The sequence below is a fragment of the Chionomys nivalis genome, chromosome 15, assembly GCF_950005125.1.
Source record: "Chionomys nivalis chromosome 15, mChiNiv1.1, whole genome shotgun sequence".
NCBI classification, from domain to species: Eukaryota; Metazoa; Chordata; class Mammalia; order Rodentia; family Cricetidae; genus Chionomys; species Chionomys nivalis.
The window spans coordinates 53,129,550-53,156,532 of record NC_080100.1 but is presented as its reverse complement, the minus strand read 5'-3'; the positions used below and the strand labels follow the sequence as shown (position 1 = coordinate 53,156,532).

Genomic DNA, 26,983 nt, shown 5'->3' with positions numbered 1-26,983 from the left:
GCACCCTGAGCAAGGGTGCCACACACCCCGGCCTGTGTGGGGAATATAACAAGGAACCTCAGGGACCGCTACCCTTGGGCCTGCACTTGTGGCAACATCACGGTGGGGTTTAGGGCTTGTTTTACTTTGCTTTTAACTATTTGAATGGCAACAGGAAGTAGCCAAGGATAGGTCGTCAACAGGAATTTTATCCACCCAAACGCTTGTATCACACTTTACACTGGGAAGCTGCAAACTGGGAAGCAGAGTGAGATCTGAAACACAGAGCAGTGCTTCTGTCTGCAACACAAGTCTTAAAGACAGCTTTGTTCTCCTCAGCCAAGCAAGTATATGTAAGTAAAGTTCTTCTTCAACCATCAATACCATAGGGAAAACGTAAAGGAAAGAAGGGACGACGGAGGTTAAACAATGTATCCTGGACCTGCCAGACTTGGCATCCACCAGTTTTTGCCTCAGGTTCCGGTTAACGACAGGAGGCAACAAGATCTCAAATCGATTACTACTAATCGGGTAATAAAAGCCTTTCAACTAAAACATGGACCCGCAGACGTCACCACCTTATCCTTCCCGGCTCCTCCTTCTCAGATCTCCCCACCTTTAGGCGCTCCACACAGCCTCCCCTTCCGGCCGCGACACCTACGCACCCGTCCCGTCCCGCCCCTGACCGTCTGGCCCCGCCCACAACGTGGCCCCGCCCCGTCGAGGACAGAACCCAGCCCCGGCGGCCTCCACTGGGGGCGCTGAGGAGTCGTTGTCTACCTTCTCCGCCGGCTCCGTGGAGGACGCGGTGGAACTCAGGCTTCCGGCAGACTGGAAGAACCGGCTCAGAACCGCTTGCCTCCTCGGGGCAGCAGAAACGCTGCCCGACGCGGACTTCGTGCGCGGCATCCCAGGATACAGAAGAGCGAGCCCTTCGGGAGCGCGCGGCCCCACTACCCCGCGCCTGCGCGCGCGCACGCCGCGACCCGCGGGGAGCCGGCCTGGTGGAGGCGGGGCCTAGTGGGCGGGGCCTCTGATGCACAAATAGGCTGCGGGGCGGGACCTGATGGGGAGGAGCCTTCGCTACACAAGTCTGAAGCGGCGTCTAGCGGTCGCTATTTTCGCGCCAAACTTGAGGGGAACCCTAGCGTGCAGGCTGTCTAGGAGCTGATCGCCGCTTGTCATGGTTCGAACGCTGAACTGCATCGTCGCCGTGTCCCAGAATATGGGCATTGGCAAGAACGGAGACCTGCCTTGGCCTCTACTCAGGTACTGTGGCCGGACTGGGTTCGGAAGACCGAGGCGGTTCGCTGAGTCGGGTCGAGCACTTACTTGGCGGAGACGCGAGGGCGGATCTGCTTAGGCGCAGTCGTGAGCGGGTAGGCCCACCGGCTGCAGCCCCTGCCGGTGCCCGAGGTGATCCCCCTGCTGTAGCAACCTTTGCCCAGAGGCGCCCTGGCCGTGGGCAAAGTCCGGTCACGGGGCAGCAACATCCCCCGGGCTTGCACGGATCGCTGCTGAGCTGGAGTCTGAACACACGTGACAATGTTCCGGTTAACGCAGTGTTTCTCTAACTTTCAGGAACGAATTCAAGTACTTCCAAAGAATGACCACAACCTCCTCAGTGGAAGGTAATTTGGGGTTAAGTCATGAGGATCTTAGGGCCTGCTTGAAGCAGGATTTCCATTGCAGACGTGTAAGCGGGAAGTCTCCCGTGGGGAATATGGCATCTTTGTTTCTTGGCAGAAATTATTGTGCTGTTCCCAAAAATTAAAGTATCCTCTTTAAAATACATATATTTGAAATTTTGTTAGCAAGAGCATTTAATTGGACAGAATAATCAGCAAAATTTAGCCGTTTAAATATAGAGACCAGAGCCGGTATTTAGAATTGTTGCCGGAAGACATAAAATTTGAGCAAATGGAGAAGAATGCAGGGAAGAAGAGGTTAGAAAACAATTGAACATTTGTGTGATACTCTTGGATTTCTGGAGGCAGGAAGGCACGGTCGGATGGCGGCTGTGGTCTTCAGTGGGACAGTCTGGGGGGCTGACTTGATAGAAAAGAACGGGGAGTGGTGCGCACTTATAAGGCAGTGTCCAGTTGCTTGTAGGTCGTTCAGTGATTTCTCCCTAACAGACATGTTTGTTTATCATGGTAGGAGAGGAATAGAACAGTGGCTTTCAGCCTGTGGGTTTCAACCCCTTTAGGGTTGAATTGACCCTTTCACAGGGGTGGCCTAAGGTCATTGGAAAACACAGATATATACATCATGGCTCCTGACAGTAACAAAGTTACATTTATGAAGTAACCATGACAGTAATCTTATGCTTGGGGTCACCACCACAGCATGAGGAACTGTATTAAAGGGTCACATCATTGGGAAAGTTGGGAAGCGCTGGCATAGAGCATGGGTAAGCAAGTCAGTAGAGCAGGTGTTGAACAATATTCATGGGACAGGTAGCATAGAAGTCACTGGCAGGCAGGTGGGCAGGTGCCATTAGCACAGTGTATGCCCAGAATCTAGATATCAGGATTAGGGAAATGACTCAGCCAGTAAAGTTCTGAGGATCTGGATTCAAATCCCAGCATCCAAAAAAAGCTGGACATGGCAGCACCCGTTTGTAATACAGGTGAGACAGGCAGAAAGATCCCTGGGGCTTGTTCTCTAGCTAACTTTGTGAGCTCCAGGTTCAGTGAGAAATCTCCTCTCAAGAAAACAAAGTGAAAACATCCAGCTTCACTGCCTGGGCCTATGCATACAGGTGTACAATACACACAAAATAAAAACTAACGTTTTCAAGATTTATTTGTTTTTCTTTCTAACGTGTGTTTTGAGAGTGTCTATATACATGTATGTACAAAGTATGTGTGCCTGGTCCCCATGGCGGCCAGAAGAAGGTGTGAGTTCTCTGAAACTGAAGTTAAAAGCAGTTGAAAGCCCCTAGATGTGGTTGCTGAGAACCAAATCCAGGTCCTCTACTATGCTTTTAACAGCTAAACTATCTCTCTAGGCCCCAAATCATTTTTCTTAAAAGAATCCTAATTGTTACTCTACCTTTGATCCAGCTGTCTGACACTCAAGGTTTTTTCCAAGTAATTAAATAAAAGATGGAAGCTGTATGTATAGTTTTCTTAGCAGGACTTTTTAAATGTTTTTTATTCTTTGAAAGCTTCATACATTTATACAGTGTATATCGATCGTATCCATTTACCTTCTCATTCTTCCTTGTGCCCCCTTCTCCCTCCCTAATTCACGTTCTAGTTATTAATAACCCTGTGTGTGGCCATTGACTGGGGCATAAACCTAAGACTGACTCTTCCTCTCTCCAGCCCCTCTACCAATAGCTATCTAATAGGGGCGGGGCCTAATCTTGTGCAGATGACCAAAGCTGCTGTGAGTTGGTGCCTGCAGACATCTTCCAGGTCACATCCAGAAATCAGTGTTCCCCATCTTTCTCCCTCTCCCACCAGCCCTTCCGTTCTTTCTGCCCCCTCTTCCTCTGTGGCCCCTGACCTTAGAGTAGTGGGAGCTGGTACAGATGACCCAGAGAACACTGCTTTTAGATGATGAGCACAAGTTCTGAGTCTTTAATCTTCTCAAGGTTTCCAGGAGTAGAAACTGTTCCTGTCTCCATTTCAGAACTAAGTAAAGCAGATGGGGTTATTTAATGGATGACAAAATCCCATCAGCCTGAGCACTTGGAATCAGAATTGTGCAAGGTTGCAGTTGACTGAAACCTAAGTAAAAGATAGACATTGGGTAGACCAAAAGGAGAAGTCGTCCTGTGTTGAGTTAATGATCACTAAACCTGAAATCGGGTTGAAGCTGTTTGTTTTAATGTTTCTGAAGAATATCCACTAGATGTCACTATGACAACCGAATCTTGCCTGTGTATGACACTGAAAATATATGTGCATTTTCAAAGCTATCCTGTCTGCTTGGTTTTTGTAGGTAAACAGAACCTGGTGATTATGGGCCGGAAAACCTGGTTCTCCATTCCTGAGAAGAATCGACCTTTAAAAGACAGAATTAATATAGTTCTCAGCAGAGAGCTCAAGTAAGTGACATGAAGTCGCCACAAGAAAACTGTGATCTGCCGGGCGGTGGTGGCGCACGCCTTTAATCCCAGCACTCGGGAGGCAGAGGCAGGCGGATCTCTGCGAGTTTGAGGCCAGCCTGGTCTACAAGAGCTAGTTCCAGGACAGGCACCAAAAACTTCAGAGAAACCCTGTGTCGAAAAATCCAAAAAAAAAAAAAAAAAAAAAGAAAAAGAAAACTGTGATCTGTGTGCCAGGGCACAAATCAGTACTTAATAGAATGAAGCAGTATAGAAGTGAGTTTATGAACATCTGTGTGTGTGCACATGCACATCTGCACATATATACATGCACGACCATGTGAACAGGGGCACATGTCCACAGTCATGCATACAAAGCTAAACGTTGCCCTTCCATGTCCTTCCTAAGAGTCCATCCACCTTGTTTTCTTGAGACAGGGTCTCTCACTGTGATCTGGGGCTCACGTATTAAGCTAGGCTAGCTGGCCAGCGAGATCCAAGAGTCCCTCTGTCTCTGCTGATCCACTGATAGGGTTACAAGTGCATGCCACCAAGCCTAGCTTCTTTTTACCAGGTGCCGGGGATCAAACTCAGTCCTCATACTTGGACAGCAGAAACTTTACCATGTTATCACCCTAACCCCTAATAAGCGACTCACTATCCAAACAAGTTGACACCATCAGTATTTACCCCAACACCCTGAGGCGACTAGACCCTTAATCTACCACCTAACTAAATATCTTAATATCTCAACCGAGTGGGCAGTTATGCCATGTGGCAACTTAATTCTGTTTGTTAAGTGATTAAAGTGGTCTAGGAATCTTCAGGAGAAGAACATGTCTGTAGTTGACTTCTGCTAAGAATTTTCTTATTCTCCAAATATTTGAATAGATAATTCGTTCATCATGACTTAAGGTAGTCGGGGACTGGAGTAATGGCCCAGGGGTTAACACTGGCTGCTCTTCTAGAGGACCTGAGTTCAATTCCCAGCACCCACATAGCGGTTCACAACTGGCTGTCACTCCAACCTGAGGTGATCTAAGCCTTCTAGCCTCCAGGGGCACTAGGCTTGCACATGGTGCACAGATATACAGGCAAACAGTTAAACTTAAGGAAGGACTGGAGGTGATAGAGAAGATTGACTATGAAGTCAAGTCCAGGAGTTTGACCTTGATGACGACTTTGCTATTGTTGTTACTAGTCTTAACTTACTAAAATAACTTCCTGAGTCTTAAAGAGCTTTGTTTTAGTTTAGATTGTTTTGGTCAGCAGGTGACTAAAATTTAAGGGAACATTAGGATTCAAGATGTTGACCATGCTTCCTTACATTAATAAGTAGTCACCAAAAACAACACAGCATCTTAGAGCACGGGGCATTGTTTGCTTGAAGAGTAGTCAAGAACGTCACTCCCATGTGTTTTATTCAGGATCCAGCTAGAGAAACAGATGCATTAGAAGCTGTAGTTGTGTAAGAGCTTCATTGTGGGGAACTGGCTTTCACGGTTATGGGGCGGAGTTACATGAATCCAAAACATAGAGAGCAGACTGTCAGAAGAGCAAGCTAAGACTTCCCAGGAGGTGCTCTACTATTGGGGGTTTGGGGACAACATTTCTCTGTGTAGCCCTAGCCGCCTTGGAGCTCACTCCATAAACCAGGCTGGCCTCAAACTCAGAGACCTGCCTGCCTTTGCCTCCCGAGTGCTGGGATTAAAGCGTGCACCACCCAACTTCTCAGTTCCACTATTAAGGCTTCTCACTGCTTTGAATCCAAGTCAGCTCATAGATGTCATCACTCCTACAAAACACGAGTATCTGAGTGAAGGGGAGTTAGCTCAGCCCTGGGAGGGAAATCGCTCTCCAGAGCTACGTGCTAAGAGATTTTTATGTAGGGTTTCTCCCACACCCCTCTTACAATGACATAGGTTAAAAACTAGAAGAAAATACACAAACACTGCATCGGTTGCCTCTAGTGATGGGGAATATGTGATGTGCCTCTTGCCTTCTTCCTCCATCTTTATGCTGCTCCTTGTCCTGGTTGCTAGGATATTCTGATGATCACTCTCCTTGAAAAATTACACATTCACAGGCTATATTGCCATTGCCAGAGATTTTTTAATAACATATTCTTGAATACTACTCAAGTTTATTTATGGCCAGCTTGAGCTAAAATAAACATAAAGAACTCTCAGTAGGGGACATGTTCAGTTGAACTAGCATTTCTTCTCAAATGATGAGTCTAATTTCTTCTTTATGACCCCCCTATGGCGTATGTAATTGGATTGTGTTGCTTTTCGTGTATTTATATATAACATTTAGTAGGGTTTTTTTTTATTTTGCCTTTTTTTTTAAAGCTTAAAAAATTCAAAGTCTATTATCAAGCAGGCTAGAGAAGTTGGAATATCAGTTAGTGAAAGATTTTATTAGGGTCCATTTTTTTCTTCAGTCTCCGGCTTCTCTTGATTGTCACTTTATGTATACACAGAACACAATGTCACAATGTCTGTGTCACAAGACAGGCACCACACATGGCAATTGCTTATGCAGGCTTTCACTGGTACTTGGGATTTTAGCCACTAACCCCATATGGGAATCATCAAGGTAACCCCAAAAGTCACTAAGGACTGGAGAGGGCATACTTTTCATAATGCTTTCTGGGCAGGAAGCTGTAGCTTTAATAGAACTGAATGACAAGTGTGAGTCAGTGGTAGTGGCTGCGTGACACTAAGCACACTGGAAGTCACTGGTTTATACGCCGTAGGAGAATGCATTAATTTATTGGGGGGAGGGTGGGACATGGCACACATGTGATCCTATCACTTGTCAGGCTTTGTCATGAAGCTCTTGAGATTAAGGACGTGCTGGGCTATAGGGTGAGGCCCTGTCTCAAAAAATAACAACAGAAAGATATAGAGTGGATATGAATAAGTGAATGCCTTTGGTAACCAAAAATTAAATAAAGCTTCACATCAGTGCTGTATCCTTGAGATTATCGGTGGGGGATCCCAATTGCCTCCATGATATAACACACTGCAAATTTTCTCGGTAAGAGCTATTCTAAATTTCTGGTGTAATAACGTCTTATGATTCCTCTACCATATTCTTTCTAGTGATGGCATTTTCCGCTTTTTACGGCCTTTTCCTCTGACCCATACACGCAGCCCGTTAAGCACTGACTTAGTGGACGTCCCCTCCCTGCTCTGGCTCCAAGTAGCCTTTGGGGTTTACAAAGATCATGAGTAAGCTTGCAACTTGAGCTGTATTACCTACTAGAGGAGATTAATAATAGCAGCTCTTAGGATGTTTTTTTAGGATTTGTTGAGTTATGTATGTTAATTTCCTGACTCACAAAAGGTACCTATTATGCATAGCTTGCAGTTTAAGTTCCCCAGAAACCTCCTGCAGAAAGAGCTTAGCCATGGACTCTTGGGGATGATTGGATAGGAGGTCTCAAACTAACTTCATCAATGATTGATAGGTAAGTTCATAGCTGAAAGATATTGGGAGATGGTGCCTTGTTGGAGGAAATGAGTCACTTTAGAGCATAGCTTTGGAAAAAAATCTGCTCCCTGTCTACTATGAAATGAGTCTCTTGGCCCTACCACATTTCTTGACAGGGTTGCTCTTCCTTCAGGGCAAAAGCAGCAGGAGCTAGTGGTCAAGGCAGTGCGTCAAAGCTAAATGCCTCCAGCCTTAAGTTGATTTCTTCAAGTTTTTTGTCATAGAAGCAATGACCCAACACAGGACTCAGCAGAGACCAACTCCTGCCTCGTTCCTGAACCTTGTAACTTATAGAAAATGTTAATATTAGGAGATGGGGGAGGAGCATAGTGTGAGGCCTTGAGTTTGAGACCTAGCACCATGAAAATGAACATGAATAGTATTTGAAAATGAACATGAATAGTATTTGATTTCTCTTTATAGTACATAAATCGTTTACCTTTTAATATTATTGGGATCACAGTGAATAAACTCATAATCTTATTTTTTACCTTAGCAAATCACCTTATTTTTATCCTAAGACATAAATAAATTTCTCCTACCTAAATCAGCTTGTACCCTCTCCTTTACTCCAGGTGATCAGAGACTATCTTATTGTCCTCATTTTGAACCTCACATCAAGTTACTGTTTTCCTACCCTCAACTTTCTCTGAGTTTTCATGTGTTGAATAAGTTCACTGTAGCCTACAACAATTTCTAGGGAAGTAGATCATTTCCCGGCTTTGGGCATGTTTTTAACCTCTGCTGACACCCAGCTAAGGAGTCCGGCACCATCATTGCCCCACCAGAAATTATGCAGTATGCCTGGGCACAGATCCTCCGCAGGTCTTGGTATTCTGCCGCCATGCTTTTTGACCACTGCCGAGACGTGCATCTGGTTACCTTCTCACCCATTTGGGTAGATGGACTGCTGAGTTTTAAATCTCTGTTGACAGCCTAGAAGTTGAGGAATCTTCACAGGATTAGTGGTGTAGGGCCTGAACACCGGGTCACCCTACTGATTCTACTTTGTGTTTTAGAAATGTAAAGATTGTCTATTTGCCCTGCTTTGTGTATTAGAAACTAAGTTGCTGTCTAGAAGCTACATGGGTGGCTAAAGGACTACCTACTTACACATTGTTTCTTTATGGCGCATCTACTTACACATTGTTTCTCTTAATCCTCTGAACTCCCTGAGGGAATTTAAGACTCTTCCCTTAGAAACAGTACCAGCCATGTCCACACAGTTCTTCACAGGATTCATATTATCGCCCCTTTTCTTTGAAAACCACACCAGTCATTTATATGGGGTTTTTGTTTTGTTCCATTTTTGAGGTTTTGTTTGTTTTTGTTTTTAAGTAAACTAGAGAGTATGTTCATATTTTGCCAGCTCTTCCATTGCTGTTTTTTTTATTCTTCCTAAGATCTAATTCAGTATCACACGTGTATTGTTTCTCTTCGGTGCCTTCCAATCTATGACAAGACTATCATTTAATTACAATTAATCGAGGTTCATTTTATCTGAAAACTTGCCTTGAGAGTTTCTCGGTCCATGTGATAACCAGTTGTCCTGAAATAAAGAGCTAGAGTGACCCAAAGGAAGAAAGGAGCCTTCTTTAGATGAATTAAGTGAAGAGCAGACTGTGATAACGTGGATAGGTCAGTTGTGTTTAAGGCACCTACCTACCTGTGTATAAGAATGTCAGTGAACGGTTACTTGTTAGCTCCTGGAAAAACACAAGGAATGAGGAAGACATCGAAGCTCCTCTGCTTTGGAGCAGTCATGGGGGAGTTGTTTTGAAAGTAGAGGATCTGAGTTAGTTCAGTCTTGAGACAGGATAAATTAGCTAATCAAGTATGCGGAGGTTACTAGAAGGCATTACATTTCTTTCTACATGGACCCCTTTTCTAATTTATTGGGTGCATAAAAACTGTTCAGCAATGAGTGACTGTAACTTACATTCTGGACCTTAGAAGGTTCAGGGAAAAGCAGTAGAGAAAGAAGCTCCTCTGAAGCAGTGGGCCCCTTTACTCTTGAGTGCAGGGCTTTGCTAGGGATTTCTTATTGGTCTCTTGTGTGTACTGGGTATCGAACCCAGGGCCTCGGGCATGGCAAGCACACCAAGCATTCCTGTAACCCTGGAAACCATATTGCTCTCGGCTTTTGAGTCCCTGCTGTCAGATTGTGCGCATCTGCTCCTTCATCACTGTCTCCAGTCTGTTTCATCTCTATAGCCATCCTAGCGTCAGCATTCTGTTAGGCCACTGGACTGTTATGGACCATTTATTACCTGCATCATCTTCTTCATGACTGAATCTATATTTTTTCTAGTTGCTATTCTGTCCTTCAATACTGTTGTCTTCTGCCTTGTCCCTGAAATTACCCTCAGACCTTTGGTGGTAGCTCAGCTCATTTAACTCACCTTGGCCTCCATTTTTTTTTTGTTTGTTTGTTTGTTTGTTTGTTTGGTTGGTTGGTTGGTTGGGCTTTTTCTCCCAGCATAAGTCCAAATGTATTCTTTGCTCTATCCTAATCTCCTTACCTATGACAAGAGCAAAAAGGATAAAATGGGAAGAGAAGGAAAACGCTGCTAGGAAGATGAATAGTTCCCATCAGTTCTTGATTAATCATTGTTACAACTACAAGTTCAAAGACAATTATGTAAGTAGTTCTTTTAAAGCACCAGCTAAGAACTTGACATTGAATTAATAATCTTTGTTCTGTTTCTAATCACTATGTATAAATTTACTCATTTATAAAGGGAATTGCAACTCCTCTCACCATCAAAATAATAGAATCCCAAAATTTTAGCTAATCAGCATAAGCAGTGAATTTATTTAACTTTTCTTTCTGAGTATTAATTCTGTAGCTGGTAACAAGCTCATCCTCAAACACCTTCCGTCCTTTCTGTGTTGTTCATAATACACAAGTTCTTTCCCCATATACATTAACAATCTGAACGCTGCTTCAAATTCTCCTAGTCATTTGAATATTCTCTGTCTAATATTTAATCACGACAGTTTTCAGATTGACAGAAAGAACTGTACATTAAGCCAGGCAGTGGTGGCGCACTCTTTTAATTCCCAGCAGAGGCAGGCAGATCTTCGTGAGTTCGAGGCCAGCCTGGTCTACAAGAGCTAGTTCCAGGACAACCAGTGCTGTTACACAGAGAGACCCTGTCCTGAAAAAGCAAAAAGAAAAAAGAAAAGAAAAACTGTGCATAAAGATTGCATACCCACCCCCTGGATTCACCCACCCCCCGGATCCTGCCACTAAGTCTTTACTATGTTGGTTTTGGCACCGTTATCATCTATCCAGGTGGTGCTGCTTCCACATTTCAGACTAAAGGGCAGAATGAGTATATTTCCCAAAATGCTTCCCATGTATCATTAGCTAGAATTCCACGTTGCTCCAGCTTGTTGCTGTGGTAAACATTAATACAATGAGATGCACAATGTGTCTTGAGTGCACATTAGCTTCGTGTTGACAAAGACTTACACCTACATAACTCAACCCTATTAAACCTCCAGAAAGGTTGTTTTCCACAGTGAGATGTCACATATGCCTTTGTGTACCATTCGGGTATGAAAGATAGAGTGGATGCTGGACATGGCCGTGCATTCTAAGTACTTTATGTTAAAACAATTGGTTTCATAATTTGTTTTGTACTGACTGCTTCCAAGTCAAATTATTTGACTAGTGTGGACAGGATTTTACAGTAGTCATAACTTTTTTTTTTTTTTTAAATCTCAGGGAACCGCCACAAGGAGCTCATTTTCTTGCCAAAAGTCTGGATGATGCCCTAAAACTTATTGAACAACCAGAGTTAGCAAATAAAGTAGACATGGTTTGGATAGTTGGAGGCAGTTCTGTTTACAAGGTAAGTAGAGTTATTTCTAAGTAGAAAGAAATGTCCTTCCCTGCTTCTAGCCATGACTGTAGGAAGCAGCACATTATCGAGCTCTAAGCTAGACAAATTGTCAAAGTGAACTATTTGACATAGAAATAAATACAAATGTAAGTGTAGAATGTATACTTCATACCAGCCTAGTCTCTTTTTATTTGTATGTTTTATGTATAAAATCATATATTTCATTATGAAGTTGTGTCATATTTCATCTGCTTTAATGTTATTTGCCCCCCCTCCACTTCCTTTACCAAACTCTCCTACCCCAACTCACCACCTCCCATCAACATCAGTGTCTTATTTTTAAATCTGTTTTTAAATTGGCAAATAATCAGATGATCTGAAACATGCATTCACAGAGCGGATAAATTGAGATATATCACCTTGCTTATTTTCGGTGATGAGAACACCTAAAATCAACTCCCAGCAATTTTAAGAGCACAGTTAGTCATCGTGCAGCGCAGTAGATCCCTAGATCTTATTCTTCCTGTGTGCTTTGGCAAAGTCTTCCCACGTGCTAGTCAGTTTCCATTCAGAATGCTAGTTGTCTCCAGTTTAAAGATCAGCCTGCTTGGTTGAGCATCTTTCTTATATTCCACTCCCAGATCTGCCCTGGGAGGGCTGCTGCGCCTTTGATTCCAAGATAAATATTGGACTACTGAGAAGAGCATGGGCACTCGGTCAGCACAGGCAGATCAGATGGGAAGCTTTGCCTCAGCAACCTCCCTGCAGTGTGAGGGCAGAGGAGGACGGCATGTTTCGTATCACAGTGGAAAATAGTGTACAAAGCAGAAAATATTCTTTTCCTGGTCTCATTTGGTTCCAAATGACTTCTGGCTTGTTTCTTTGTTTTTGTAGATATTATTTGGAAAGATTGCCATTTATAAGAAGAAAAATCAATCCTCTTTATATATTAACACACACAGAGAGAGAGAGAGAGAGAGAGAGAGAGAGAGATGATTTGAGAAAGGAGGATGCAGATTCCTAAGCTGATTATGACTGCTCCTTGTCTCACAGTCCTGTTTCTGTAAGGTTGTCTCCTATTAAAACATGTTCTGTAAGCACTAAGTGCTAAGAGCACTTATCTAATTAGATCTACATTACCGAAGTAAAGGGCTGCAGGTAACCATCTCACATGCTGTGCTTTCGGCCTGTCCTCCCATGCCGGATGGCGAAGTGGAGCAGAGCCTTTCATTTCTGCACTGTCCATGGCTGCTTTTGCTGTAAGAGTCAGGAGCCTGTGCCGCTCCAAGCCTGAGCTGTTCACCAGATGGCCCCTTTCAGAAAGCTCACCCTGCTTTGAGGAATACAGCTGTGGTTAGTCTGCACCAGCTCTTCTGGTCTGGGCACAGTGGGAACTAGCAGAGATTTCTTTGGTTGCAGCAGCAGTAATAAATGATGTAACATAAGCTGAAATACAGAACGGAAAAAGTGTTCTATGCTAGTATAGCACTATAGTATAGTATTAGAAGTTAAGAATAACAACTTGAAATCTTATATATGTGAGTGTCCTTTTTCTTCCTCTATGTGTTTGAAGATCAATCATTATTAGTGCTTTCTTGGATCTGCATGTCTGCCTCATCCTTTCCATTAAAAATATAAGCTCTTTCTTCCAAAGCAACTCATGAACATGGGGCCTGCCCTGGAGTATGGTTGATATACACAGTGTCATCATACTTTGTTAATTATAAATTATATAACTAATGTTAATTATAAAATTAACATTAATTATAGTAAAAAAATAACATTAATAATAACATTATAGACATTGGTTGGAAAGTCATTAACCAGAACAGACTGAGTGCCATTGTTAGCAACAGAAGACGAGAAGAAACCCTGCTTACAGAGAAAGGGGCCTTTTCAGGTAATGCCAGAGTAGTAGGGTGTACTGATGGGGTGGGAGCCATGGCTCAGCAGTTAAAAAGCTCTTGCTACACAATCGTGAGGACCAGAATTCAGATTCCACCACCCACATAACAAGCAGGGAATCCTATAAACCGCCTCAGTTCCAGCTCTGACGGATTCGATACCCTCTTCTGACCGATGCACACACAGGCACACAAGTAAATGAGCAAATGAATTCTTTTAAAGAAACGGTGTCCTGAGTGTCCCTGTGGTGTTTTTAACAGTGAAGACTTCACAAAAGTGCTTTCTTATTCAGGGGTACAGAAGCAGACTTGTCTTGGGAAAAGCCACTAGGTATTAAGGGGTGAACCCTTAAAAGAGCAACCGAACCGAAGGAAAACAGCCTAACTGAATGCTTAAATTTAAAAAAAAAGGGGGGGGGGCTGGAGAGATGACTCAGAGGTTAAGAGCACTGACTGTTCTTCCAGAGGTCCTGAGTTCAATTCCCAGCAACCACATGGTGGCTCACAACCATCTGTAATGAGATCTGGTACCCTCTACTGGCCTATAGGATATATGTAGGCAGAATACTGTATACATAATAAATAAATCTTATAAAAAAAATACTTTAAATGAGGACAGAATGTATTTTCATAATTACTGATAATATGACTAGTTGCCATTCTCAAAGTAACGGAAGCTTTAGAATAGAGGATATATACGTGTGTGTGTGTGTGTGTGTGTGTGTGTGTGTGTGTGTGTGTGTGTGTGTAGTAAGTTTGAGGGAGCTGAAGAGATGGCTCAGTGACTGGAGTTCAGTTTGCAGCAGCCACATCAGGTGGCTCACACCCACCTATAACTCTAGTTCAGCTGCCTCCCATAGGTACCTATTCCCACACAAACCTACGCAAAGAGGTATATCATATATAAACAAATCTTTTTTCAAAATAGTTGATGTATATTGCTTGAGAAACTGTAAGCATGGATTTAATGCCTAGTACAAACTTAATTCAAACAAGAATCTTCTAGTCTCTTTGTCTTTCAACAGCGGTTAAGGAGAGCGATGCCTTCTGTTTTTTTTTAAAGGAAGCCATGGATCAGCCAGGCCATCTCAGACTCTTTATAACAAGGATTATGCAGGAATTTGAAAGTGACACGTTCTTCCCAGAAATTGATTTGGGGAAATACAAACTTCTCCCAGAGTAAGTACTAAAATTATGAATTAGTCAGAAGCACTTTAGGGACTAATTACAGAAAAAGGGGAAGCAAGTAAGGGGAAAATACAATGACATATGTGGATTAAAATTAACACATCACAACAGAACGCATGACTATTAAATAAAGACTAATCAAAGAAAGGAAAAGGATTACAGAGAAGAGTAACTTTTTTCATATTTGATTTGAAGTAGCAGTGTGCTATATATAAAGATACTTTTTTAAATAATGTTTTTATTCTTTGAAGATTCTTAACAGTGTATTTGGGTTGTATTCATTACCCTCCCTCACCTTCTTCCAGGTCATGTTCCCTCTCTCTTTAAGAACAAAAAGATCATGGAGTGCAGTCTGCACTGGCTGACTACTCCTGAACATGGGGCCTGTGCTGGAGTATAGCTGATAAACACTGCCACTGTATTGTAGAGAGTAACTTTCCCTCTCCAGTAGGTGTCCGTTCTAACAGCTCCTTGGTTAAGGGTGTGCTCTGCACCCACTCCCTGCTCCTCATGCTGGGATCTACCTGGCTTGAGCTTGTACGGGTCTTGTGTGTCTGCCACAGCCACTGTGAGCCCATGTGTGCGTCTGCCCTAATTTCCTGAAGTCACCACTACCTCTGGCTCTCACAGCCTTTCTGCTCCTGTCCTGTGTCGATCACTGAGCCTTGTGGGAAGGACTGTGTGCGACATAGAAGACATCGCATTAGGGATCGATATTCCAAAGTCGCTTATCTCTACATTTGACCAGTTGTGGGTGTCTACTGCAAGAAGAAACCTCCCTGTTGAGAGTTGAGCATCTTTGAGTATAATCTAATGGGTGTAGTCAATATGTTATTGAGAGTAATTTTATTGCTATGTTAACTTAGCAGAATAATCCTAGTAGGTTTTCCCCTAGGTTCTTGGCCTTGTTGGCAGTGTCAGGTATGGGTTCTGTCTCATGGCGTCCGTCTTAAATCCAGAAAGAGAAGGAAAGAAAGCATGATTGCTCCCATGATATCACGCCACTATTGACAGTGAACCAGTGGGCATATCTTGCAGGCAGGTCACTATTACAGCTCACAGAGTTCAAAGTGGGTGAACCCAATGACTGCTTTCCTTTTCAGGCAACATGCGCATCATCTTCCAGCACTGAATGCAACGTCTAGTTGAGTGCCAGCTGCATTTCTCCATGCTCTATGGCATAAGAATGTAGTGCCTTTTGTCACATGATGTATGTTTGTTTAGTTTTATACTCGGGTTTAACATAAACTACGCAGACGAGTTACAGTGCTTGCCAATTCTCTTGTCTTTAAGAAAGCTTTCCTCAGCTGGAGTTACATAACTGCTTCTTTTGAGCTGAAACACACCCTCCTGGAGGAAGGAGAAAGGATTTTAGACCCAGAAGTAAATTCAGTTCACAAGGCACAGGAAGCTTCTCAAGCTTAGGAGTGACAAGGCCCTCCCCCGAGGTTGCTGGGGAGATGAGAGTGATCAGCTGAGCCACCTGTCAGCTGTGCAGGGAGCTCCAGGGGTGCAGACCTTGTGTGCTGTCACCTCCTAGTGTGGGCTTCTCGTAGCTGCCTTTTAGTCGGTCACCCATGCTCCTGTAAGCCACAGAAATAAACTCACTAGCTCCCAGTGCTAGACTTAGAGTCATTTCTTTGGTCTGTTGCCAGTGCCCTATCTGGAAGAGAAGTTTGTTTCTATCCCTAGAAAGATACGTTATAGGAGCTTTTAGAAATAGACTTTAACAGACTTGGAAATGTGCAGGCTTTAGTGATTCTAGTGGCATCCAGCACGGTTGTCACTAGGTCATTCTAGGGGAGTGAGGCCTGTCTTAGGCACCCTGAAAATGGTGTGGATTCTGCCTGCTATGCTGCTGCCCATCCTAGAGACAACTTCTTGACAAGCATGAAACAGTGGGCTCTGGTGGATACATCAGTGTAAGGGGTCCACTCTAAGAGAGGCATCTACTGTGAGGTCAAGATCTAGAAACTGCCACCCAGCAGCAGGAAGAGTGGTCCAGGAGCAGGAAGTAGGGAGTGCAGAGCCTGAGCCCAGGAGGAAGTTGGCCTGTTCTGTGATACAGGAGGTGGCCAGGGACATTGTCCCAGCTCTATGGCAAATGCACTGGAGAGGAACACAAAAGAGTCTAAGTGTGGGTGAAAGATGAGGGATCATAGGTTAAGGTGGGTGGCCTCAGTTGTGAAGATGCAACAGAAAAGCTATCTTGTAGTTCCAGCAGGAAACCTGGGAACATTTTAATTTCATGTGAAAGCACTTTAAACTGTTAGCTATAGAAAGTAAAAGAAAAAATAATTATATTAACACTTTTAGACCAGTTCTTAACACATTTTTCTAGATAGTTTCAGTTGTGTCTAGTAATTATTCTGAGTGTGAATTTGTTTTCTACACATCCCCTAAAGAAACATTAACAACTTAGTCTAAATAAATGGATGGCCAAGCTTTAGAATAATAGTCTTGATAGTCTGTGGAATGACAGTCTTGAATCTCATAAATTCTAAATTTAGTGATTTTCTTTGGCTCTTAATTCTAAAGTAAACAGAGAATCGCAAACCATCAGCTGCTTAAGTCCAGACTTTGCATAGGCTCCTAAATTTTAAAAGAAAGCCACAGTTGGTCATTTTATAAAATGTTTATGTGAAAATCACACCATTTATTTTCTACTTAAATTGTGAATTCCCAGGTTGTGTGAATATAGGTCTATGTTATGTGAGTATAGATCTCAGCTGTTTCTTCTTATTCCTTTTCTTTTCTTTTCTTTTCTTTTCTTTTGCTACTAGCGATAACAGACTGCTGTATGATCAGCCTCATCCAAATATCATTTTAATGCTTACTGTTTTTAATCAGAATTTTTCCATGGCTCTGACCCCTTAGGAAACTTGACAATTTAAAATAAATGTTGCTGTGACTCTCTGACTTTTAAAAAAAAATCAAAAGAAAACCTTTGCTGACAAAGGCACCCGTCATGACATTCACCTGTTGGGACTGAGTGACTCAGTGGCCTTGCTGTGCTTGCAGTTATTCATGCATGTCGTCACAGTCTCAGCTGATTACAGGTGGGAAGGTGTTTGTCTGGACTCCCATCTGTCCCTTTGCTGCTCTTACATAGTCTTATTTTGGTTTGACGGGGTCTCATGTAGCCCAGGCTGGCCTGGAACATACTAACTAGCCCAGGATGACCACCTGCTTCTAGTTCTCAGGAGTGAGAATTACGCCTACCTGACTTGGTTTATTTACATGGAATTGTCATTAATTCTAACTTGTAATCGGGAAACATAGACCTTTCAGCTTCGTTCTATTTCAAGATTGCTTCTTGCTGTTCTGGGACCCTTGGGTTTCCATAGGAACTTAATGATCAGAATGCCAGTTTCTGATAGAAAGCAAACTGGGGTTGCATAGGTTATTGTATCCATAGAGCCCTCTGAAGAGAACTGGCTCTGAACAACCTTGAGCGCGTTGGAGCTTTCACTTAGGTAGGATCTTCTCTCTCTCCCGGTAATGCTTTACTGCCTCCAGGTTCTTGCACCACTTGGAGTATAGTTATTCCATCTGTTACTTTGTTTTCAGACTGTTTACTGCTAGTGTATAAAACTACAAGTCACCACTTATTGGTCCATGTCCTTCAACTTCATAGAGCTTAACAGTTGCATATATTCGTGGATAGTTGTGTAACGTTCATCTGGTACCCGAAGCTTGAAAACTGGAGTAGTTATAATTGTTCGTACATTCTTAGCCCTAGTACCATGAAGTAAAGATGAAGGTAAGAGCTGACCCGTGTTTACTGTCATCTGCAGTTTTACTGTGTCCATTACTTCTTTCTCTTGCCTGAGTATCTGGTCCAGACCCTCCAGCAGAGTGAAGAGGAACTCCGAGCAAACATCTTACTTGTCTTGTTCATGATCCTAGTGGGAAAGTGTGACTTTATCCCACGAAGGAAGGTCCCTTCGATCTCTAGTTCATTAGTGACTTGGTGTTGAAGGACTGTTGGATTTGACACTATTAATACAGTGATTGCATGAGTGGTATTCGTAGTAAACGAACTTTGCATTTCTGAGGTGAATTCTTTTTCTTAAGGATCTTTGCATTTGTATCTAAGAGACATTTGGTGCCTGCTTTTCTTTAGCATTTGTTCAGCTGGTCTTGGAATCAGATGTGTTGACTTGCCGAGTGAGTTAGCAAGTGCCTCTCTTTTGCTCGCTTGGGAAAACTGGAGCTGCTATTTGCCATCACAGGAGTTGGTGGTGAGTGGCCTGAGATAGGACAAGGCCATTGCTGTGACATGTTCTAAGTGACACTCACAGGAACAAAATGTCTGTTCCATCACAGCAGCTGACAGCCACCTGTTCTCTGACCTGTGTTAACATCACAACAGCCTCCTTACATGGAGGAGAGGGGATTCCCTAAGGAAGTGGTCCTCACCCTTCCTGATGATGCGACCCTATAATGCAGTCCTCACGCTGTGGTGACCCCCAACCATAAAATTATTTTCAGTGCTACTTCATAACTGTAATTCTGCTACTGTTATAAGATGTGATGTAAATATCTGATATGCAGATAGTTTTAGGCAACCCCTATGAAAGGGTTGTTCTATCACCAAAGGGGTTGTGATACACAGGTTGAGAACCGCTGCCCTAATGGGAACCCTTAAGTAGGTCTGTCTTCCTTTAAGACTCAAAAAAAAGGAACTCTCTGGACAGTAAGTGTCTTAGTTAGGGTTTCTACTACTGCGGTAAACATAATGGCCAAAAGCAACCTGGGGAAGAAAGGGCTTATTTCATTTTATACTTCTAGGTAACAGTCCATTATGGAAAGAAGTCAGGGAAGGACCTGGAGGCAGGAATTGATTGGCTTGCTCCTCATGACTTATCTGCCTGCTTTCTTATATGCCCCGGGGCCACCTGCCCATAAGTCTCACCTCCCACAATAACTGGGTCCACCCCTATCAGATGTCACACAGACTTGTCTATAGGCCAATCTGATGGGGACGTTTTCTCAATTAAGATTCCTCCCTCCCAAACTAGCCAGCGCAATGAGGACACTCTTGTCTGTAAGGTAGGAGCATTGCTCAGTTCTGAGCCTTTGTTTCTGAGTCTCTATACACTAGGGAACTTCTCATTTCTCTTTAATGTCCAAAAATGAGCTTTAATCTTTCTCCACTCCCCTTTGTTCTCCCATCTTAAGTTTACATGTGTGTATCTAAATTTTTATTTATGTTTTTAAAATGTAAATGATCAAATCCACACATCATTTCATCCCTTCTAATTCCTCTCCTCTCCCCCAACCACTATTCCCTCACAATTTCATGTTTTGTTTTGTCTTTTTTTTTTTTTTAACACACCGAGTCCATGCAATGCAGCCAGTATACCTGTATATGCATGACTGTGGAGTCACCACTGGAGCATGGGCAGTCTCTCAGAGGCCACATCCCTAGAGGAACATGACTCTTCCTTCCTATGCAGCCGTTAGCTACGGATGGGACGTCTTGTCTTCCTCTCCCACCCATGCTTAGACTTTGTCTGGCTTCATCTTGTAGAGATGCATGCAGTCAAACTGTGGTGCACCCATATGTTCAGCAGCCCTCTTGTGTCCAGACACACAGCTGCTGTGCAGCTGCCCACTGTCTCTGACATTCTTTCCAACCCCTCTTCCACAATCATCCCTGAGCCTTGTGTTTGCACATGTGTGTGGAGGATGTGTATTTGTGTATGTGTTTGTGTGTGTGTGCATGTGTGGGGGAGTTTGTGTGTGTCTGTGTGTTCATGTATGTGATACACATAAAGGCCAGGGGACATCCTCAGGTGCCATCCTCAGCAGCACATCCTCCTTGAGACTGCTCTCTCCTTGCCTGGAATTTATTCAGTTGCTGGCTGACCAACAAACCCTAAGCTTCTCCTGTCCCTGCCTCCACAGCATTGGAAATACACCCTTGCCCCCACATCTGATATTTTTATGTGGGGTCTCAGGCCTTCCTACTTGAGGGGCAAGCTCTTTACCACTCGTTTTGACCCCCATTGTCTCCATTACCTGAGTATATTACTCCTGTGTTTAGATAGGCTTCCGTTCAAACACAGTATTTTTCATTAACACCATACTTCTGATTTTCGGTTTGGATGTTTTGGTTTGGTTTGGTTTTGGGGTTTTTTGGTTTTTGGTTTTTTGTTTTTTGTTTTTGGTTGTTTTGTTTTGCTTTTTATCTTTACTATAATGAAATAAAGATAAAAGCAAGAATTGTAAGTGGGAATGAATTAGAAACTGGATGAAGCCTGAGAGCAGTTCACATTAACATAACAGTGGCTTCACCGTGCCTTCTTTTCCTGGAGTCTTTGCCTATGCAGTTGGTCTTTCAGCAACACAATGCCAGTCCATCCCATGCAGGTCTGTTCTCATTGATCTTGCTTGGAAGAAATTTTTCTGCCTCAAATTTCACGAGGCATCAACCAAACCAGCAGGCCCAAAAGTTTTATATCAGCAGTATTCTGTTTAATGAGTTGCAAAATAAACAAATAAGATAAAAGAGGAGCCTTTGGAAGCTATGCTCATCCATGTTTTTCATTACTGAAAAACATTGAATGCCTGAGGCAAGCTAAGTTTAGAAAAGAGATATGTATTTAGCTCGGAGTCGTGAAGCCTCAAAGGCATGCTACAAGCTTTAGCATTGCTGCAGAAGTCCCACAGTGACAGGCATTGCTGGAGGGGGCAATTACCCTTGGAATCTGGATGCCAGAGGGAGACTGGAGTCTCCTAATCCCTTCTGAAGCCGTACTTCCCATTAACCTAGGCCCACATAGAGACCCACCACCACCTCCTACATCATTCAGTCTCTTAAATCACGATGTTTTGGAAGACAAACTCCTTCCACACCACAACAGAGTGGGTAGTTGGCTTCAGAGCCGAGAGACCCATACCCCTCATCAGTGAACACCGTGGAGTAGATTTTAGGTTCACTGATGTCTTCTCTTCTGGTCCCTCTATCTGTTGACTTTCTGGGATGCTGGCGTACTTACCCAAAATCTCCACTAGAACCTGGGCTTCTGCTGTAATACCCATTTTATTAGAGTTTGAGTTTGTTTGCCTAAGAACTGTTTCAGAAATTCTGTTGGCCTCTAAGAGCGTCTACCAAATCATCTCCATTGCTGCAGTCCTTCATTATTTCAGAGCTGCCGTTTATTGACTCTAATGCTTGAAGAGCCTAAATAGGAGCACGTGTGGGTGGGACCTAACAATAAGTAGTACACCAATTCCTGTGAGCCTTCAACTCCATAGGCCAAGTCTGTGTACACCCATGTGTGCCCACAGGAACGTGTGCGTAGACCACACTCACCCTTGTGCGCATGCACACACAAACCGCCCAAGTATAGTTCCCAGGAAGTTTGTTTGACATTAAGCTGGGGCAGTGGTTCACACCTATAATCTCAGCATTCAGGAGCCTGCAAGTTCAAAGCCAACCTGAAATACAGAATGAGATCCTATCTCAAAACAAAGAAGTTTAGAATTGTAATTATAACCATTAGAATTATAAAAAAAATATAAAAAGATATTAGAAGAAAAGAAACTAAACTTAAGGAGAGTTCAGCTTTAGTTTCACAGCAAAATTGCTAAATATACTAAGTATATTTAGCAGACCGCTTATAAGATTTTATTATTCTTGACTTTAGAAAGTACCCCTTAATGCTCTGCTTTTTTCTTGGTAACTGACAGTTTTGGCGGAGCTGAATTTTACACACACACACACAAATGTGACTTTTTCTGAATTCATTCCAAAGAAACTCAAATCATAACTGAAAATTGGCCTAGTAAAATCAGTTTTAAAAGGCAAGAGTACTACATACAGTGAACAGCAATAGGCTAGAAAATGGTTGGTGACTAGACGAGCTGCTTCTGTTGACATGAAGTTTCCGTATTATAACTGATGTCTGTTGTTCCTCATCAGTGTATCATATGTCACAAGACATTTTAAAGTTTTCTGTAGCATGCTTGCAGCAGTTTGGAGTAATACCTAACACCGTGTCAGACATCACACTACTCCATGAAGAAGGCTTGACTGCCAGCCAAGCAGAAGAACTCTGTGTACACAGGAGAACCAAAGACAAAAACAGCAGCCCCTGGTCCTCTCTGCTGTAGACTGGGATGCAGCCTGCACCATAGTGAGGGACAATTGGAGGGGTGTGGGGATGCTCACTGGGAGACTGAGTGTCCAGAGGGTCCTGAGTAGAGACCTAAGTGAGAGTCAGGAGATGAAGAAGTCGAGTGCACCATGGCTCTATCAAGCGGTCAGTTTGTCTCATATTGTGAGGTTAGTAGAACCAGATAGTGTCCATAAGTCAACAGAGAACAAGAATCTGCCAGGTGCTGGGCATACAACTTCGGGTTTTGGCCTTTTGGATTTTGTTGTTGTTTTGTTTTGTTTTGTTTTGTTTTGTTTTGTTTGGGAGGTGGGGTTATGACAGTGTTTCTGTCTGTAACTCTGGCTGTTCTGGAACTCACTCTGTAGACCAGGCTGGCCTCAATTTTAGAGATCCGCCTGCCTCCTCCTCCCGAGTGCTGGGACTAAAGGCTTGCATGTCACCACTGCCTGTCATCTTCAGTTTTAAGCAACTACAGATAATTTGCTTTGCTTTTCTTAGAGATGTGATTTCATCTCTAACTTGCAAAAGTTCCTAAGAAATTGCCTAGTAACTAACTCATTGGTAGAGTGGAAAAATAAAAGAAATAGAAACTGGAGTTCATTTTTAAGGAGAAAAAATATGAATCAGAAATAAGGAGAAGCTATGGGACTCACGTTTTCCAGCTTTCCATGGTTGGATGCTTTTCTTCTGTCGCCGTGTGTTGTGTGGCTGCGGATACTCACTCACCTTAGGAGTGGCCGCCACTTTGAAGTAAAAAAAGCTGCTCTCGCTTCACACAGTGTTGGTGCCCTTGGGTGAGAAGTCAGGGAAGCCATGCTGTGTCTTCAGTGGGTGTAGAATTAAGTTGTGAATCTTCTTCTTTTCCAGATACCCAGGGGTCCTTTCTGAAGTCCAGGAGGAAAAAGGCATCAAGTATAAATTTGAAGTGTATGAAAAGAAAGGCTAACAGAAAGATGCTTGCTGGTTGACTTCAAGTTCTACTGCTTTCTTCCTAAAATTAGCATTTTTATGAGACTGTGGGACTTGTGTTGGCTTTAGATCTATGAGTAATTCTTTCTTTAGGGAGGGGTAATTGGGAGGAAGTGTTTGTTTTGAGGTGTTGGAGATAGAACCTTGGGCCCTGCATGCTGGACACATGTTGTCCTGCTAAGCCATACTCCAGCCCCTGTATAATTCCAAACAAAGTTTTCATTTCCATTCATCTAACCAGGTTATATTAAATATATTTTAAGACACACTGCTTGCTATAACAATTTCAATGCCCCTCCTATGCCACCTCAAGTGACTCCCCAGAACGTCGTGTGCATACAAGAGACCCCAAAGATGTAGAGCCCCTGAGAGCATGGTGTGGGGACTCATAGAGATAGGAGCTAGACAGACAAGTCCAAAGGGCGGAAGTGGGTTTTAGACAGCAGAGCTGGAAGTCAGACTTTAAAAGAAAATTAGATCAAAGTAGAGACTGAATTATTCTGTGCACATCACACTCTCGGCAAAGTTCTGTTCACTCAGACAGAAAACCAGTAAATTGAGAGCTCCATTGTGCTCCGTGGAGATGGGAGCAGGTGGAAGATTATGTAAGGTCTGAAGCATCTAACTTCTCCGCTTCTCATCTGCAGTGAGGTTCCAAGGGTATGGCCGTGATAGAACAAGAATAGGCTGCGTCTACCAGAAGAAAAGAGAAGGAAAAGAGACCTAGGTGACAGCAAGCACAATAGCTCCTGTTAAGAATCCAGAGATAACGAGCGGAGAATGGATATTGCTTGAGATGAAAATTAGTAAGTTAGAAACCAAACTTTATAAAAATGAAAAAATGAGAGTTAAAGAGCCTTTCTTCTCATCTCAGCAGGGTTTATTTATATCATCAGGTCAAAAAGATGGTATTTTCAGACCTGCATTGGAAATTAATACAATCTTTTTTTTTTAAGTTTTTTTTTAATCTCTTACTTGTCAACTTCATATTTGTAGATCCAAATCCCCACTCCCACTCCCTCCACTACCTTCATATCCTCTTTTTTGTTTTCTGTGACCCCCCCTGAAACCAGTTAAGGCTTTCTTTATGTTCCTAGGTGTGGACCATCCACTGGGGTATGGGCAACCTCCGGTGGCCACACACACCCAGCAGCCATCAGTTGCCAATAGCTCTTCAGCTGTGAGTGGAGCTTCATGGGCCTCTCCTAGCCATGCTATAGTATTGACTGGATCTATCTGCAGATAGCCATAGCTGCTGTGAGCTTGTTAGTGCAATGGCCATGTCATGTCGGAAGACAGCATGATGTGTCCAGCACTCTTCCCAATCCTTCAGGTCGTTCATTCTGTCCACTGCTCTAACTCACCGTGACCTGAGCTGTAGTCGAGGTTGTTGGTATAAATGGCCTTATTCAGAACTGAATATTAAGCAATCGTTTATTCTCTCCAATCTGATCAGTTATGAGTCCTGTGCTGACTGCTGTCCACTACACAAGGAACTCTGACCATGAGCAGCACTGATCCAAGGTATAAGCACAGATACTTAGAAGGCACTTCAAAAATGTATCCATTTAGCAAAGCAGCAGTAGTAGGTTCCCCCTCAGAGCCGATTAATTCCACAGCCATGGGCATTTGACCAGTTTTACAGTACCATACATAAGCCCTGAGATCCTAGAGAGCAGTTGGTTACCACTGTGGTAGCCATGCCGCTACCGTACCTGTACGTTAGTATTGTAACGTGCACCGCCTACTGCTAGGTAAGTCCATGAATGACTTTTCTCCCCTGGTGGTAGGCATCACGCCTTCTGGCACTGTGAAAGCTAGCCAGTAGTGAGGAAGCTTGCAGCTCAGTTCCAAGTTCCAGACTGATGTCTTTATATCCTGCAACCATGCTGTGTTGTCCTTCAGTAATGGCGACTTACCATCTAGCTGTGCTGACCAGCCAAGAGCAATGGTAATAGCCTATGTTGTTTAGGGAGCCTCTATACCAATTGCTCTGAGGAGGTATCCCATACCTTGCACTGAGGTTTTTATTTAATGACTTATGTTTTCATTTAATAACCAGTGTCCACTAGTGCATAGGGTACCATCATTCAAACTTTTTTTTTTAGTTATGATTATCTTACAAAGCAGTGGGGTGTTTTGTTTTCTCATACGTCCTTAGTTTTACTTAAGCCATACTATAGATACAGTCTTTTGAATGTAAGTTAGTAGTCAATTCAAATTCATAATATTCTAGGTTTGGACCCAGAAATAGTACCTGATAATCATGAACAAATTTATGAACTCAAGGAGCCAAGAGAGTAGCTGAGTCAGTTCCCATAAAGCACGGGGAACTGAGTTTCTTGTGTATCAGCTTCCTCTAAAATTAAAACCTTTCTTGGAGGGAAGTTGTGTGAAACAAGACGCTATGGAGGAGGTGAAACAATAGGATAAACTAAGGGTGGGCGGAACAGTCCATCCTGCTAAGGGGTTCCTTAAGTTCAGGAAGTAAGCAACTCAGAAGGGTTTAGGAAGTTCCTGAAACTGACCAGGACACTAAGCCCCTCCCTTCCCAAGCATATATGAGCAGTGAGTGATTGCTGAGGGATACTGAGACAAGCTGGCTATGTAGTACAGGTGAAGCCTCCTGGAAAAAGCAGAGGCCAGTGACACTGTCTGAACTACCTGGAAAGGGCACCCCAACCTGTCGAGCTGCTTGTAGGTTGTATAATACACTACAGGTTTCCAGATTTTATGAGCTGTCACCCATGCTGGTGTGGGCTTTTGGTGGTACAATGATCTGTGAGTCATTGCTGCTTCTGTAAGTAACCCCAATAAAATTCATTGGTTTACCAAGTAGAATTTTGGTGGTATCCTTCCTTCGAACTTCCATATCAGGTTAGTAGACATTAGCTCATATCTCTCCAGGAAGGGTGTTACATAACAGTTTGGATCCCTGGCGCCCATGTAAAATGCCAAATACGGTGGCATATATTTGTAACCCCAACAATGGTGGGGTAAGGGAGAGACTGGCAGTTCATTGGCAAGCCAGACTGGCCCAATTAGTGAGTTCCCTGTACAATGAGAGTTGCTGGCTCAGAAAGTGAGGTAGAGAACAGTAGAAGACACCTCATATTAACCTCAGGCCTCCATATGCAAGCACGTGTACACACGCCAAGTACATACACATCGCACATAAAAGGAATCCAAGGAAAGTTAATTGTTACAGCATTTTCTTTTAAATTTGGAAAGAGCCTAAATGTCAAAAAAAATGAATAGTTATGTCTATAATGAATAGTTATGTCTATAAAATATACTGTTTTGCAGCATTTGAAAAGATGTGGCCCTAGCAAATGCTAAAGTTCTTAAATAAAAGAAACTATGATGAAACAAAAGCATCTAATACTATCATGTCTAAGAGTAATA

The 26,983-nt window shown here is 43.1% G+C and overlaps 2 protein-coding genes across 6 annotated transcripts in view; one reads left to right on the top strand and one right to left on the bottom strand.

The window, feature by feature from the left end:
- Msh3 (mutS homolog 3) overlaps positions 1-984 on the bottom strand; it is a 160,734-nt gene extending 159,750 nt beyond the window's left edge. For all 5 annotated transcript variants that reach the window (XM_057789597.1, XM_057789598.1, XM_057789600.1 and 2 more), the window contains exon 1: positions 760-984. In XM_057789597.1, the coding sequence (XP_057645580.1) occupies positions 760-888 (129 nt within the window). In that variant the 5' untranslated portion in view covers positions 889-984. The remainder of the gene's footprint in view (positions 1-759) is intronic.
- On the top strand, positions 749-26,805 carry Dhfr (dihydrofolate reductase). The gene is made up of 6 exons (XM_057789602.1): positions 749-1,248; positions 1,561-1,610; positions 3,934-4,039; positions 11,271-11,397; positions 14,356-14,471; positions 23,477-26,805. The coding sequence occupies exons 1-6, from the start codon at positions 1,163-1,165 to the stop codon at positions 23,553-23,555; spliced, it is 564 nt and encodes a 187-aa protein (XP_057645585.1). The 5' UTR covers positions 749-1,162; the 3' UTR covers positions 23,556-26,805.
- The last annotated feature ends 178 nt before the right edge of the window (positions 26,806-26,983 follow it).